At 36.6% G+C, this 13,955-nt stretch overlaps 1 protein-coding gene across 13 annotated transcripts in view; it reads right to left on the bottom strand.

Moving 5' to 3' along the window:
- ZC3H13 (zinc finger CCCH-type containing 13) overlaps nt 1-13,955 on the bottom strand; it is an 89,373-nt gene that overhangs the window by 29,419 nt on the left and 45,999 nt on the right. For all 13 annotated transcript variants that reach the window (XM_032294701.1, XM_032294704.1, XM_032294705.1 and 10 more), the window contains one exon: nt 914-1,224. In XM_032294701.1, the coding sequence (XP_032150592.1) occupies nt 914-1,224 (311 nt within the window). The remainder of the gene's footprint in view (nt 1-913; nt 1,225-13,955) is intronic.

Below are 13,955 nucleotides of genomic sequence, written 5' to 3'. Positions count from 1 at the left end.
ATACATACAAAAAAAAATTCTATCAAATAGGTGCTTTTTCCAGTCTCTACCTATTTTCTTGAATATCATTCTCTTCTGCCATTTTCTTGAATAAAAGACCCCTATTAATTATTGCTTGCACTGTTGATAGGAAGAAAATACTAAATTCAACATGTTTCATAGGAGACTGCTGTACTCCACTCACAGAGAGGTACTTAAAATGTATATTAAATAGAAATGTTGTTGTAAGTGAGCATTTCCCAAGTGCTCACTGTGTTAAAAATGAAAACAAGAGAAGTGAGAAAACAGACAAGTTAAATCTACAAAGACAAGAAGCTTAGACAAGAAGTATAGAAAGAGATGAGAGCCATTAAACAGGCTTTATTACCAGGTAACAATAAAATCTCAGCTTGAATAGGAGTAGCAAATCCAAAGTTAACTTAATTCTCAGGGACCTAGAAAGGAAAGCTGCTTTGCTTACGTCTTTATTATGACCTAGAAATCTGATGACTGGGTTTGCAATGACCTTTTGAAATTCCCCCCAGCCCTCACTCCTTTATCAAAACACTTCTGATGCTTTCAAACTATGCTCCCTGATTTGTTGCTTCTCTTCCCTTCATTTCCTTGTTTTCAAAAGACTTTAAGCAAATGGAAAAGATGCTCTAAGAAACAGATGGCCAAAAATTTCTAGAACTAGAGAGTACTATACTCAGCAGAACATCTTAACTAGAGAAAGCATCAACTTAGCATACCTGTAAATACCAACTCGTATATACCTAACAGCTTACGTTATCATGCTGTTAAGCATCTCCTATTGCCTTCAAGAATTCTAGTCTAAGTGTTACAGAAGACTTGTCCTCCTCCATCTCCTATTACAACAATAAAGCTGGATGTCCAATTTTTCAATTAAAAAAAATCAAAGTACAGTACACACCTTCCCTCCTCTCATGACGTCGATCATGAGACTGTGAAGTTCGTTCATGATCATGTCTCCCTTTCTCTCGCATTGGAGAGCGATGTCTTGGAGGACTCTGCTTTCTCTGAGGAGAAGACAAAGAATGTGAAGGATAAGGAGAGGCAGAGCGTCGTAAAGGTGGAGTTAGTGTCCGCTGATAAGATGGTGAAGGAGTTCTTTTTCGACGAGGAGAAGGAGAATGTCTTTGAATAGATGATCCTGATTGTGAAGAAGATGAGTGATGTCTAGAAGATATAGGAGAATGATGCTGTCCTGCTGGGGAGGTAGACCTATAACGGAAAAAGGATAACAATAGAAAATGTATTCAAGAGCTTCACTTCCAGCCAAAGGAAAATCTTTAAAAACAAAAACGTGAATGTAAAAGTCAAAGCTAAAAGCATAGATAACAACTCTGGGATAAATTTTAATTCACAATGCTATAAAATTGTAAGTAGGTCACTTTTTAAAGATGTGACTTAATTTTAAGTCACGAGTTCAAGAAGAGATACGCATTGCTTTTCTCGCAGGCTTTGGTGCCAAAGCGCATTGCATTTTCCAACATACACCATTTATCCTAACTTAAGGCATGGAATTCACTCTGATAACCTCTGACAGTGTGAACAAGTACTTGGTAAAAGAAAACCCACAAACTACGGCAAAATATACTGCTAGATCTAGATAGAAAGTGGCTGTGAGAATGCCTGTAAATTCAAAGCTATGGAAAAATGGGAGCTAGCATCAGCTAAGGCAAACAAAAAATCCACGCTGTTTGGGTTGACATTTAGGATTATGAAAGAATCCTAGAGTTAAGGAAAGAATAACAAAATATATACACTGTCTTTAATTTAAATAATCTGTCTTCACTGCAGGCAGCACAAATTAGTTCTTAGTTCTTGGTTCAGCGAAGGCCTCCTCTATTCCCTTCAAATCATTTTCCTTCACTGCTACCAAACAACATATAACCTCATGGTAATCATTACGCACATCTGAATCACTCCAAGTCTATCATGCCTGGGTCCTGTCCACACTTTTGTGCAATAACTAAGAAGCAGCAGGAAATAATGTTTAAAAAATAACTTTCTAGATGCCCAGATAAATATACTTCAAAGCAATCAGCTCAAGAGCTAAAAGCTTATTTTAAAAATTCTGATTTTTTTAGTCAAAGTACTTCTGAAATTATCTTCAGTGTCTAGGATAAACTTTTTTTTGGATGTGCAATGATGGCACAAATCATTATTGATTCTAAACCAGTTTCTCAACCCTAGCACTACTGACATTTTGTACTAGGTAACCCTTTGGAGGAGGGGGAGTGTCTTGTACACTATACGTAGGATGTTTAATAGCATCCCTCGCCTCAACTCACTAGATGCCAATAGCATCCCTCCCATTCCAAGTCATGACAATAAAAAATTACTCCAGACAATGTCAAATGTCCTCTACAAGGCAAAATCACACCCAGTTGAGAACCACTACCTTAAACTATGTTGTTTATAAATGATGCCTTAGTAAACTTTTTATCAATAAAAGATTTCAATCTATAAACTAACTAAATGTTACTAAGTCAGGAAAGTGATCTAATATATCAGAAAGAATTTGCAGAAAATAATTTAGGCAAATAAAAATACCTTTTGGATAACCATTGATTAAAATAAAAGTCAGCTAGCTAACTAGACCACTACACTTACTTAAAAATCAAGTTTTCTTGATTAAAGCTTTATACTTTTAATAAAATAGTGATTCCTTTCTAATATAAAAAAAATAGCCATAAGCCACTAAAATTTTAATTGACTCTAAATAGAAATTTATTAACTTAACAGATAATATGAGTGGAAATACTCAATGGGTCTTAGCCAGATGTGGAAAACTATTTATGATCAATGCCCATTTAAATGCATCCTACTGAACAGAAAAATCCTTGCAAGAGTAAAAATTAGAGTCAGTATTGTCTGGTGCTTTTCAATTTCAATTTCATTAGGTTCTAGTCAATTTATTTTTATTTTTGGGGGGACAAGGTCTCCCTGTCACCCATCCTAGAATATAATGGCATGATCATGGCTCACTGTACCCTTAGCTTTCTAGGCTCAAGTGATCCTCCCACCTCAGTCTCTTGAGCAGCTGGGGACTACAGGCACATGCCACCACACCCAGCTAATTTATTTTATTTTTTATAGAGGTAAGGTCTCACTATGTTGCTGCAGTTGGTCTTGAACTTCTGAAGCAATCATCCTGCCTCAGCCTCCCAAAGTGCTGGGATTATAGGCATGAGCCACCACGCTTGGTGGTTCTCGTTAACTTAAAAAACTAAAGAATGGTTCTCTACTAAACTGATATTTTGGTTACTTCTTAGTTTATTTCTGGGGTATTTAAAATTGTTTCAAGAAAAAATATAAAAATTTAAAAAATGGTTTCAAGAATGTCTACAATAGCCTTGAGTGATTAGTGCATAAAACTTAAAAAGACAAAATAGTTTATATATACTATCTTTAAAAAACACATTAGGGGCCAATCATGTTCCTATTCAACTTAGTGTCTATAGCATGGAAGAAAAACTTCAAACTTAGGATAATCAAACTATTATATTAAGGTCAGAACACTAATGTGTTGTCAAGTAATGGCTTCAGCTTTTTTCTCCGTAATCAACCTTCACTTATGTCCATTGTGCATACATAAAAGGTGTGACTCTAAGTAATGAAACTGTCTTGAAATCTGATGAAAATTAATAGTACTTTGGCTATAGACTATTACAGAGATATCATAAAGTACATTTCTACTTAGAATAAAAGTAACTTCAGATTAGTCTTATGCTTTATAATTGACTGGTTTCTTATCTGAGGAAAAAAGTATGAAATTCAAATAAAAAAGGCAAGTTTATTTAATGAAGAGAAGCTTCATGCCTTAAAACAAAAATCTGTATAATGTAAGCCAGAGCATTGTGATTTATTGTATACAGGGAAAGTTGATCTTTAGTCTGACAGATTCCAATCAAACACTTTTTAGTGCTGCTATAATTAGGACATGATGTGGTGTGGAATGAGAATACTCAGGGTATATTTCGTTTTGGGAAAAAATGTGAAAAGTTAAGAAATTTAAAAATAAAAACTCCTCTGATTCAAAATGCAAGTAATTTCAACTATAAACTAATATGTTTACCCCAGACTTTCTTAAAAACAGTAACAGTAATTTTTCTCTCAAAAAATGGTTTCTATTTCTCAAATATGAAAATATGCTTACCTAATGCAACATTCATATTTTAACCTTCAAAAAATCATATAAAATGTATACATTTTTTAAAAACAAAAGTAATATGAGCACTACCAAAATCAACTGTTTTCAGTGACAAAGTACAACATAATACACATTTCGTAAGTAGAAATATTTAGGTTGTATTATTTTACATATGAAATTTATTCTATTAAATCATTTTAATTCATTCAACAAATATTAAGTGAGCACCTACTAAGCTCCAAGTATTATTTTTGGCAATGAGGATGCAGAATTGAAGAGAACAAACAAAACCACTACCATCATAATAGTAATGACATTATTAATAGCAAGTAACACATATATTGCTACTATGTGCATGACACTATTTTAAGTGCTTGTCATATATTAACTCAGTATTTATGACAATCTAATAAGGTAACTGAATATGATGGTTAATTTTACATGTCAAGTTAATCCATTTATGCCTAGTGTTTCACTATTGGAACGCTAAGCTTGTGGGAATTATTTATATCCTACTGCCCAAGGTCATGGCCAAGGTCTGATTTTTCACAAAAAAAATTTGCAGCCTCTGGCACAAATGGGTTAACTGGTTCATGAAATGCCCAGATATCTGGCTAAACATTATTTCTGAGCATGTCAGTGAGGACTTCCTAAAAGACTTTGGCATTTGAATCAGTAAACTGAGTAAAGCAGATGGCCCTGATCAATGTGTGTATCATCCAATCCACTGAGGGCCTGAATAGAACATAAAGGTGAAGGAAGGCTGCATTCTCTGTTTGCCTGACTGCTTGAGCTGGACATTGATCTGCCCTTGGCTCTGAGGCCTTAGAGCCTGACTGGAATCCATACGATCAGCTCTCCATCTCTCACGCTTCTGAACTACACCACCAGCTTTCCTGAGGCCTGCAGCCAGATCATAGAGCTTTAATGCCTCCATAAATGCATGAGCCAATTCCTTAAGTAAATCTCATTCTAGACACATCTTCTATTGGTTCAGTTTCTCTGGAAAACCTTGACTAACACATTGAGGGAGGACTGGAAACCAGTCTATCTAGTAACAGAGTCTATGATCTAGGGAGCAAACCAACAAGGACAAAGCAAGACAACTTCTGCTAATTAATGTAACAAAGTATATAAAAAAGGACAACAAAATAGTACTGCTGGGTCCAAAAAAAACCCACAATAAGTATGTGCTTTTTACTCTTGGAGCTTAAAAACAATCTACATGTGTGTGGCACAAACACCAGCATTTGTCTTTTTCTAACCCTTGATCACAAAACACAAAGTATGTCAGAGTGACTACTTCAGGCTGCTTGGTAAGGAAAGAACTTTTACTGGAGGATACTTGAGTCAAGTGCTGAAGATCTGAGGGGAGAGCTTTAGGATCAATAAGCACAAAGGAGGCAGGAGGGATCTTGATGTATAAGAATAGAAAGAAGCCAAGTGGAATCACAATTTATTACAGAACAGAGTCTTATGAGAGATAATCAGAAGGCAGGCAGAGCCAGATATGGGCCACAGGTCATAGTAAAAGTCTAGATTCTAAGCTTGAGACAAAGCGCTGGAGCTTGTTAGGCAGGTAAGTGCCATTTAAAATATAACAAGATCTTACTTGTCTAAATAAACCTGTAAGATGGGAAAAGAAAATGCTTTTGTGTGATTTGTTTTACACCTAGTAGCTTGCTATTCTTTTGCAGCAGGGTAAAAAGGGAATTACTGAACAACCTACAGAGCTAGGACGACACCTGTCTATGGGAATCTTTTAAAAGATCACTCCTCCATAAACACATGATGATACTTGTAAAACAGATTTGATTAAAAAAAAAAAATCATGTAAGTTCTAGATAATATAAGAAAATCTTCACTGAAGTACTAATAATTTTGTTGAGATTTCATTTTTGCATGCCAGCAGTGAAGTACAGTTGACTCTTGAACACAGGTCTGAACTGCATGGGCCCATATGTGAGTTTTCTTCTGCCTCTGCCAACCTTGAGACAGCAAGAACAACCCCTTCTTTTTACACCTCTCCTAGCCTCCTTTTCAAAGGGTAGACCTTTATAATGATCCACTTCCACTAAATGAATAGTAAATATATTTTCCCTTCCTTATGATTTCCTTAACATTTTCTTTTATCTAGTTCACTTTGTTGTAAGAATGCAGTATATAATGCAAATAACATGCAAAATATGTGTTAATCTAATGTTTATGTTATCAGTAAAGTTCCCAGTTAACAGTGGGTAATTAGTAGTTAAGTTTGGGGGGAGTCAAAAGTTATACAAGGATTTTCAGCTACACAGGGGGTTGATCCCCCTATTCATTGTTCAAGGGCCAACTGTAATTTCAAAAATTTCAATTTAAGAATAAAAAATGTTAAAGACAACCCTTAAATTAACCCATCCTTTAATGTTATTCAAATCCAGAATAATTTAACAATTAATACAACTTTTATGAAATGTGGTTCAAGATAAGAGCCTTACATAGACTTATCCAAAAACTTGGCTTGAACTAAAAACTGTACCCACCAATGTGATCAAGGGTTAGAAAAAGACAAATAGCTGGTATTCCTGCCACACACATGTAGATTGCTTTTAAGCTCCAAGAGTAAGAGAATCAATATTTCAAATACAATAAAACCCAGAAACAACACACACTGCCAGAATACAACTGACTCCTTCTGCTTGGTGGAACCAGTTAAAGTTACTACTTTCTGCTGGGGATAGGGTAGGGTGGCAAGAATATGAAGCAGGAGACCAAACCAGGCCAAGAAACAGTAGGCGATCCAGTTTTGGAGAGGAAGGTCAAGAAGTCCCTGATCTGCATTTCCCAGACATAATACCTCCTCAGATCAGGTCACTGGGTGCCAAACAAGGGAGATTTCTAAAATCCCCACCAATGGCCTGGAAGTCCCATCCAGTCACAGGGCCCAAAATTATTCCAGTGGTCATTTAACTGTCAGTGAAAAAAATATGCCACCACCTGGTACCAAACCAGCCAGATTAGGATGGATTTTGATAATGAAGCGTGGGGGCTATTTTATTAATGTCATTATAATAACACAGCCCTACATTTTTTACTGAATTGACTCCATATTATGCATATTTAACTGAATCAATTACTGGAACAGGACTAAACTTCCCAACCACCAGTTGCTACTAAAATCCTCTCTGAAAACACTTCAGAACAGCCTTCCTCAAGTCTCCAATTTTGCAAAGCATGTTGGACAAAAGATAAAATTACAATTGTTTAAGGTCATAAACCCTCTCTAGTTATGAGTTCTCTTCTGAATTCAACAAATTTTCCCAACATTACCCCTACTAAAGAGGGTCCAAGCCTTAATTCATTTGACTAAATGTGAAAGGCTTTTTTATTCATTGTGAATGAGTTGTTGTAATGTTTATAAAATGATTTCGTTCTTAACACAACCCTTTCATAAGCTCAGTGTGCAATATAATCATGTTTGGTTATATTACAAAACCCACATATTTGGAAACACTATTTTATACACACACACACACACCCCCCCCACCACCACCACTACCACCATCACCACCATATTATTCTACTTGTACTCACAAAGTTTTTGGAAATATTTTTGCTCACTGCTGCAATATAAGCTTTAGAACAGGTACTAACATACTAACTGTTGGATGAATAAATGAATTAACACTTTACTTCAGCACACGTCCTCCTAGTAAGCTTCCTGAGGCTCCACCAGAAACAGATGCTGGAACCATGTTTGTACAGCCTGCAGAACCATGAGCCAATTAAACTTCTTTTTTTAATAAGTTACCTTGTCCCAGGTATTTCTACAAGACAAGAACAACCTGAAACAGCTACTGTCAAGTAATAAGCAAATTTCCACATTCAAGTAATTGTGTTGGAATTATTTTTTTTTGTAATTAGCTATGCTCTAAGCACTTTCTCATTTGACCACAAAGTCCTACAACCTAGCATTATGATAAAAACATATCACCTGTCAATAAAACTACACTGAAACCAAAATATCTGGCAGAATGAGCTACATGCAATTGTTAGACAATTTTTTCCTGATTATTATCCAAGAAGATTTTGTGTTTAAACCCTTGTTCCTAAAATATTACTAATGTATTGGCTTACTTTCCTGATTTAGCATGCGAAAGTACAAAGAATATATACCAATATACACTGATAAAAGCAAGTATTACAGATCTACCAAAACATCATTGTAAATAAATATTCAATTTAGGACTATCTAGACATAATAGGTTAGGAATACTGACACAAGTATTCCCCTCAGAAATTATCTTTCTGACTAAATGCCTAAAATAAACTTAATTTCCCTTTGATTTACATTTCTTCTAAACAATTTACAGGACAAAAATTAAGTTTGTTGGGTTCTTATTACAGTAGTCCCTGGTTAACTGCTGTTTTGTTTTCCCTGGTCAACCACAGAAAAATACTAATAAAAACTTCCAGAAATAAACAATTTGTATATTTTAAATCGCACACAGTTCTGACTGGCACAGTGAAATCTCCTGTCATTCCACTCTATCCCAACTTGCACATGAATCGTCCCTTTGTCTGGCAAATCTACACTATATGCACTCCCTGCTCATTAATCACTTTGTAGCCATCTCAGTTATCAGACTGACTTGCAGTTTGGCAATAACAATATTTATGCAGTTTGAGTAACCCTTATTTTACTTAATAATGGCCCCAAAGTGCAAAAAGGAGTAATGTTGCCAATTTGAATGTGCCAAAAAAAAGAAAGTCAGAAGTAGTTCCATTGAGTGAAAATATGAAAGTTCTTAAGGAAAGAAGAAAAACTGGATGCTGAGGTTGCAAAAATCTACAATAAGAAGGAATCTTCTATAGATGAAATTATGAATAAGGAAAAAGAAATTCATGCATAGCATATACAGGGTTCAGTACTATCTGCCATTTCTGGCATCTACTGGGGGTCTTGGAATGTATTCCCTGAGGATAAGTGGGATAGAACTACTGTATTTTACTATTTTCTATAAAAAGTAGGTTGTGGAAAGTTTATTTTAAAAAACAGTATGGGAAATTGCTATATTTTCTGAAAGCAGAGTAAAAAATCCAAAAGGCTTTTTCTCTGCATAAATGCGTAGTATTCAGGTTTTGATCAACACTGCATAAATAAATCAAACTTGAATAAAGCTGGAAGACATTAATAACATTAAGAGCTGCAGTCTTCACATTATTCAATTAAAAATTAGCCACATGATAGAATTTCATATTAAACTAACAAATACTCTGGAAAAAACTTGACATACCAGTGACAGTTTGGGAGTGAAGTACTCAAATCTTTGACATCAGGTTAGTGTCCTAGGCTTCAAAAATGATTCATGATTCTAACATTTTTTTGAAGAGGGGAAATTTTTTTTTTTTTTTTTTTTTTTGAGACGGAGTTTTGCTCTTATTACCCAGGCTGGAGTGCAATGGCACAATCTTGGCTCACCACAACCTCCGCCTCCTGGGTTCAGGCAATTCTCCTGCCTCAATCTCCTGAGTACCTGAGATTACAGGCACGCGCCACCATGCCCAGCTAATGTTTTGTATTTTTAGTAGAGACGGGGTTTCACCATGTTGACCAGGATGGTCTCGATCTCTTGACCTCATGATCCACCCGCCTTGGCCTCCCAAAGTGCTGGGTTTACAGGCTTGAGCCACCGCGCCCGGCCTGAAGAGGGGAAATTCATGAACTTTTCTAGAAGGCTATGAGCACTCTCCCTCACCAACACATACACCCAGACAAAGTTATATACCTAACTCACGAAGCTTGTGGACCCCTAAAATCCACCAATGAACTTCGGGTTAGGAGCACCAGATATAGAAGGTTGGACAGCTGAGACGCAGAGACAGACAGATTTAAAGTCAGAGGATTACGCAGCATTGTCACATCTCCTATGCCATGTGTATGCACACCTATGCCATGTAAATGGGAAATTCAATAGACAGCCATCCTTTAAGAAATGTAAGCAACTAAAGTAAGCCTAACAGGTCATACTTGAAGAAAAAAAACCCAAAGCCAAAGCCCACATATTTGGAAACACTATTTTACACACACACACACACACACACACACACACACACCCACACACCCACCCCATCACTATATTACTTCTGCCCATATTAACAAAGCTCTTGGAAATACTTCTGCTCACTGTTGCAATACCAGCTTTAGAACAGATATTTAAGTAACTGTTGGATGAATGAATTCGCAATTTTACTTAAACACAATACCTCCCAGTAACCAAAATACTATTACTATTCCCATTATAACATTTAAAATATTTTTAAAGGACGATTTTTTCCAAAAGGCATTTAGATACTAATCTTTAATTACATTCCTTATCAATTTGAAGGCAGTTACAAAGATACTGTTTAGTTTTAAAATTAATGCAAGTACACCTCACAAACGTTATGAGTTTGGTTCCCACAATAAAGCAAATATCACAGTAAAGCGAGCCACATAATTTTTTTGGTTTCCTAGTACACACAAAAGTTATATTTATACTATATTGTAGTCTATTAAGTGTGCAACAAATTTATATCTAAAAAGGTACACAACTTAATTTTTAAAAATACTTTATTGTTTAAAAAATGCTAACAATCATCTAAGCCTTCAGAGAGTTGTAACCGTTTTGTGAGTTAGGGTATTACCTTGATGCTGATGGCTGTTGACTGACAAGGTTAGACACTGCAAAAGGCTGGGGAGGCTGTGGCAATTTCTTAAAATAAGACAATGATGAAGTTTGTCACACCAATTGACTCTTCCTTTCACAAAAGATTTATCTGTAGTATGTGTGCTGTTTGCTAGCATTTTACCCACAGAACTTTCAAAACCGTAGTCACCTGGGCATGGTGGCTCAAGCCTATAACTGCAATGTTTTTGGAGGCCGAGGCAGGAGGATCACTTGAGCCCAGGAGTTCAAGATCAGTCTGGGTAACATAGTGAGACCACATCTCTACAAAAAAATTTTTTTAATTAGCTGAGTATGGCGGTGCATGCCTGTAAGTCCAGCTATTCAGGAAGTTGAGGTAGGAAGATCACTTGACCACTTGATGGGGGAGCGGAGGCTACAGTGAGCTGAGATCGTGCCAGTGCCCGAAAGGCCGGGTAATCGCAAGATACAGTCAGCTGAGATCACACCAGTGCACTTAAGCCTGGGTAACAGCGAGAACAAAGGCAACAAAAAAAAGCACACACACACAAACGCACAAAACAAACCTGAACTCAATCCTCTCAAACACTGATACCGCCTTGTCAACAAAGTTTATTTGATACTCTAAATTCTTTGGTGTCATTGTCATTTAAAAAATGTTTCTAGCATCTTCACCAGGAGTAGATTCCATCTCAAGAAACCACTTTCTTTGTTCATCCATATGAACAACTCCTCATCCATTCAAGTCTGATCTGAGATTGCAGCAATTCAGTTACATCTTTAGGATCTACTTTTAATTCTAGTTCTCTTGCTATTTCTACCACATCTGCAGTTACTTCTTTCAATAAAGTCTTGAACCTCTCATTCATGAAAGTTGTAATCAACTTCTTTTTTTTTTTTTTTTTTTTTTTTTTTTTTTTGAGACGGAGTCTCGCTCTTGTTACCCAGGCTGGAGTGCAATGGCGCGATCTCGGCTCACCGCAACCTCCGCCTCCTGGGTTCAGGCAATTCTCCGGCCTCAGCCTCCTGAGAAGCTGGAATTACAGGCACGCACCACCATGCCCAGCTAATTTTTTGTATTTTTAGTAGAGACGGGGTTTCACCATGTTGACCAGGATGGTCTCGATCTCTTGACCTCGTGATCCACCCGCCTCGGCCTCCCAAAGTGCTGGGATTACAGGCTTGAGCCACCGCGCCCGGCCCTATAATCAACTTCTAACTCCTGTAAATATTAATATTTTGACCTCCTCCTACAAATGACAAATGTTCTTAATGACATCTTGAATAGCAAATCCTTTCCAAACAGTTTTCAATTTACTTCGCTCAGATCCATCAGAGAAATCACTATCCATCACAGCTGTGGCCTTATAAAATGTATTTTTTAAATAATAAGACTCAGTCTTTGATCCGTGGGCTGTAGAGTGCCTTTTGTCTTAGCAGGCATGAAACTATTAATCTCTTCATACGTCTTCATCAGAACTACTTTGTAAACAGGCACATCATAAACAAGCAGTAGTATTTTGTAAGGAATCTTTTTTTCCTGAGCAATAGGTCTCAATAGTGGGCTTAAAATATTTAGTAAGCCATGCTGTAAACAGATGTGCTGCCATCCATGCTTGTTGTTCCACTTACATACAGAGCACAGGCAGAATAGGTTTAGCATAATTCTTAAAAATCCTAGGATTTTCAGAATGGTAAATGAGCACTGGCTTCACCTTAAAACCCACAGCTGCATTATCCCCAAATGAGAGAGTCAGCCTGTTCTTTGGAGCTTTGAAGCCAAGCATTGACTTCTCTGTGGCGATGAACATCTTGGATGCCATCTTCTTCCAATAAGGCTATATCAACTACGTTGAAAATTTATTTAGTGTGGCCAATATCAATTCTTATCTAGATCTTCTGGATAACTTGCTGCTGCTGCTTCATCAGAATGTGCTGCTTCATCTTGTACTTTTATGCTATGGAGATGGCTTCACTAGTTAAACATCATGAAGTAACCTCCGATAGCTTCAAACTTTTTTCCTCCAGTTTCCTTATCTCATTCAGCCTCAAAAGAATTAGAGAGGGCCTTGCTCTGGATTAGGCTCTGGCTTAAAGGAATGTTATGGCTGATTTCAATTGTGGCTGCTTTGATCTTTTATCCAGACCACTCAAACTTCTTCCACATCAGCAATATGGCTGTTTTGCTTTCTTCTCATTCATGTGATCATTGGAGTAGCACTTTAAATTTCCTTCAAGAACTTTTCCTTTGTATTCACAACTTAGCTAACTGGCACAAGAGGTCTAGCTCGACAACCTAAGTTTTCAATATGCCTTCCTCACTAAGCTTTATCACTTCTAGCTTTTGATTTAAATTAGAGACTCTTCCTTTTTACTTAAACACTTAGAGGCCACTGTAGGCTTATTAGTTGGCCTAATTTCAATATTGTTGTGTCTCAGGGAATAGAGAGGCTCAAGAAGAAGCAGATAGACAGGGGACTAGCCAGTCAGTAGAGCAGTCAGAACATACACATTTGCAGATTAAGTTCACTGTTTTATATGGGTGCAGTTCATGGTGCCCCAAAATAATTACAATGGTAATGTAGACAATTACTGGTCACAGTCCACCATAACAAATATAATAATGATGAAAAAGCCCGAAATATTTCAAGAATTGCAAAATGTCAAAGAGACACAAAGTGAGCACATTATTGGAAAAATGGCACTGATAGTCTTGTTTAATGCAGAGATGCCACAAACCTTCCATTTGGAAAAATACACAACATCTGTGAGGTACAATAAAATGGGAGTGCCTGTAATTTCTTTATTCAGAGCAATGGAGACAAATGAAAATAACAGCCCCACCTAAAAACTGTATTAAATTACCTCTTCCTAAAGCAAAATGTCCTTTTTCAACCTTGTCACCTATGGCTTTAGAACTCCAGTGTGTGCAGATCAAGTATTTATATAATCTTCCCGTATTCCTAGCTCTGTTGTTTCATGTTCTTAGATCAAAATAAAAAATAAACAAACAAACAAAGTTCAGATTTAGCTACATAACTAAGTTAACAGGTGAGTTCTACACATACCATTTAGGGATAACCCAGGGAGAAAAGCTGAAAAATGAAGAATTAGCCTGGGTAATATTC

The sequence above is a fragment of the Sapajus apella genome, unplaced genomic scaffold (genome assembly GCF_009761245.1).
Source record: "Sapajus apella isolate SASKATOON/1434 unplaced genomic scaffold, GSC_monkey_1.0 scaffold32, whole genome shotgun sequence".
NCBI classification, from domain to species: Eukaryota; Metazoa; Chordata; class Mammalia; order Primates; family Cebidae; genus Sapajus; species Sapajus apella.
This window is presented reverse-complemented; position numbering and strand designations above follow the sequence as displayed.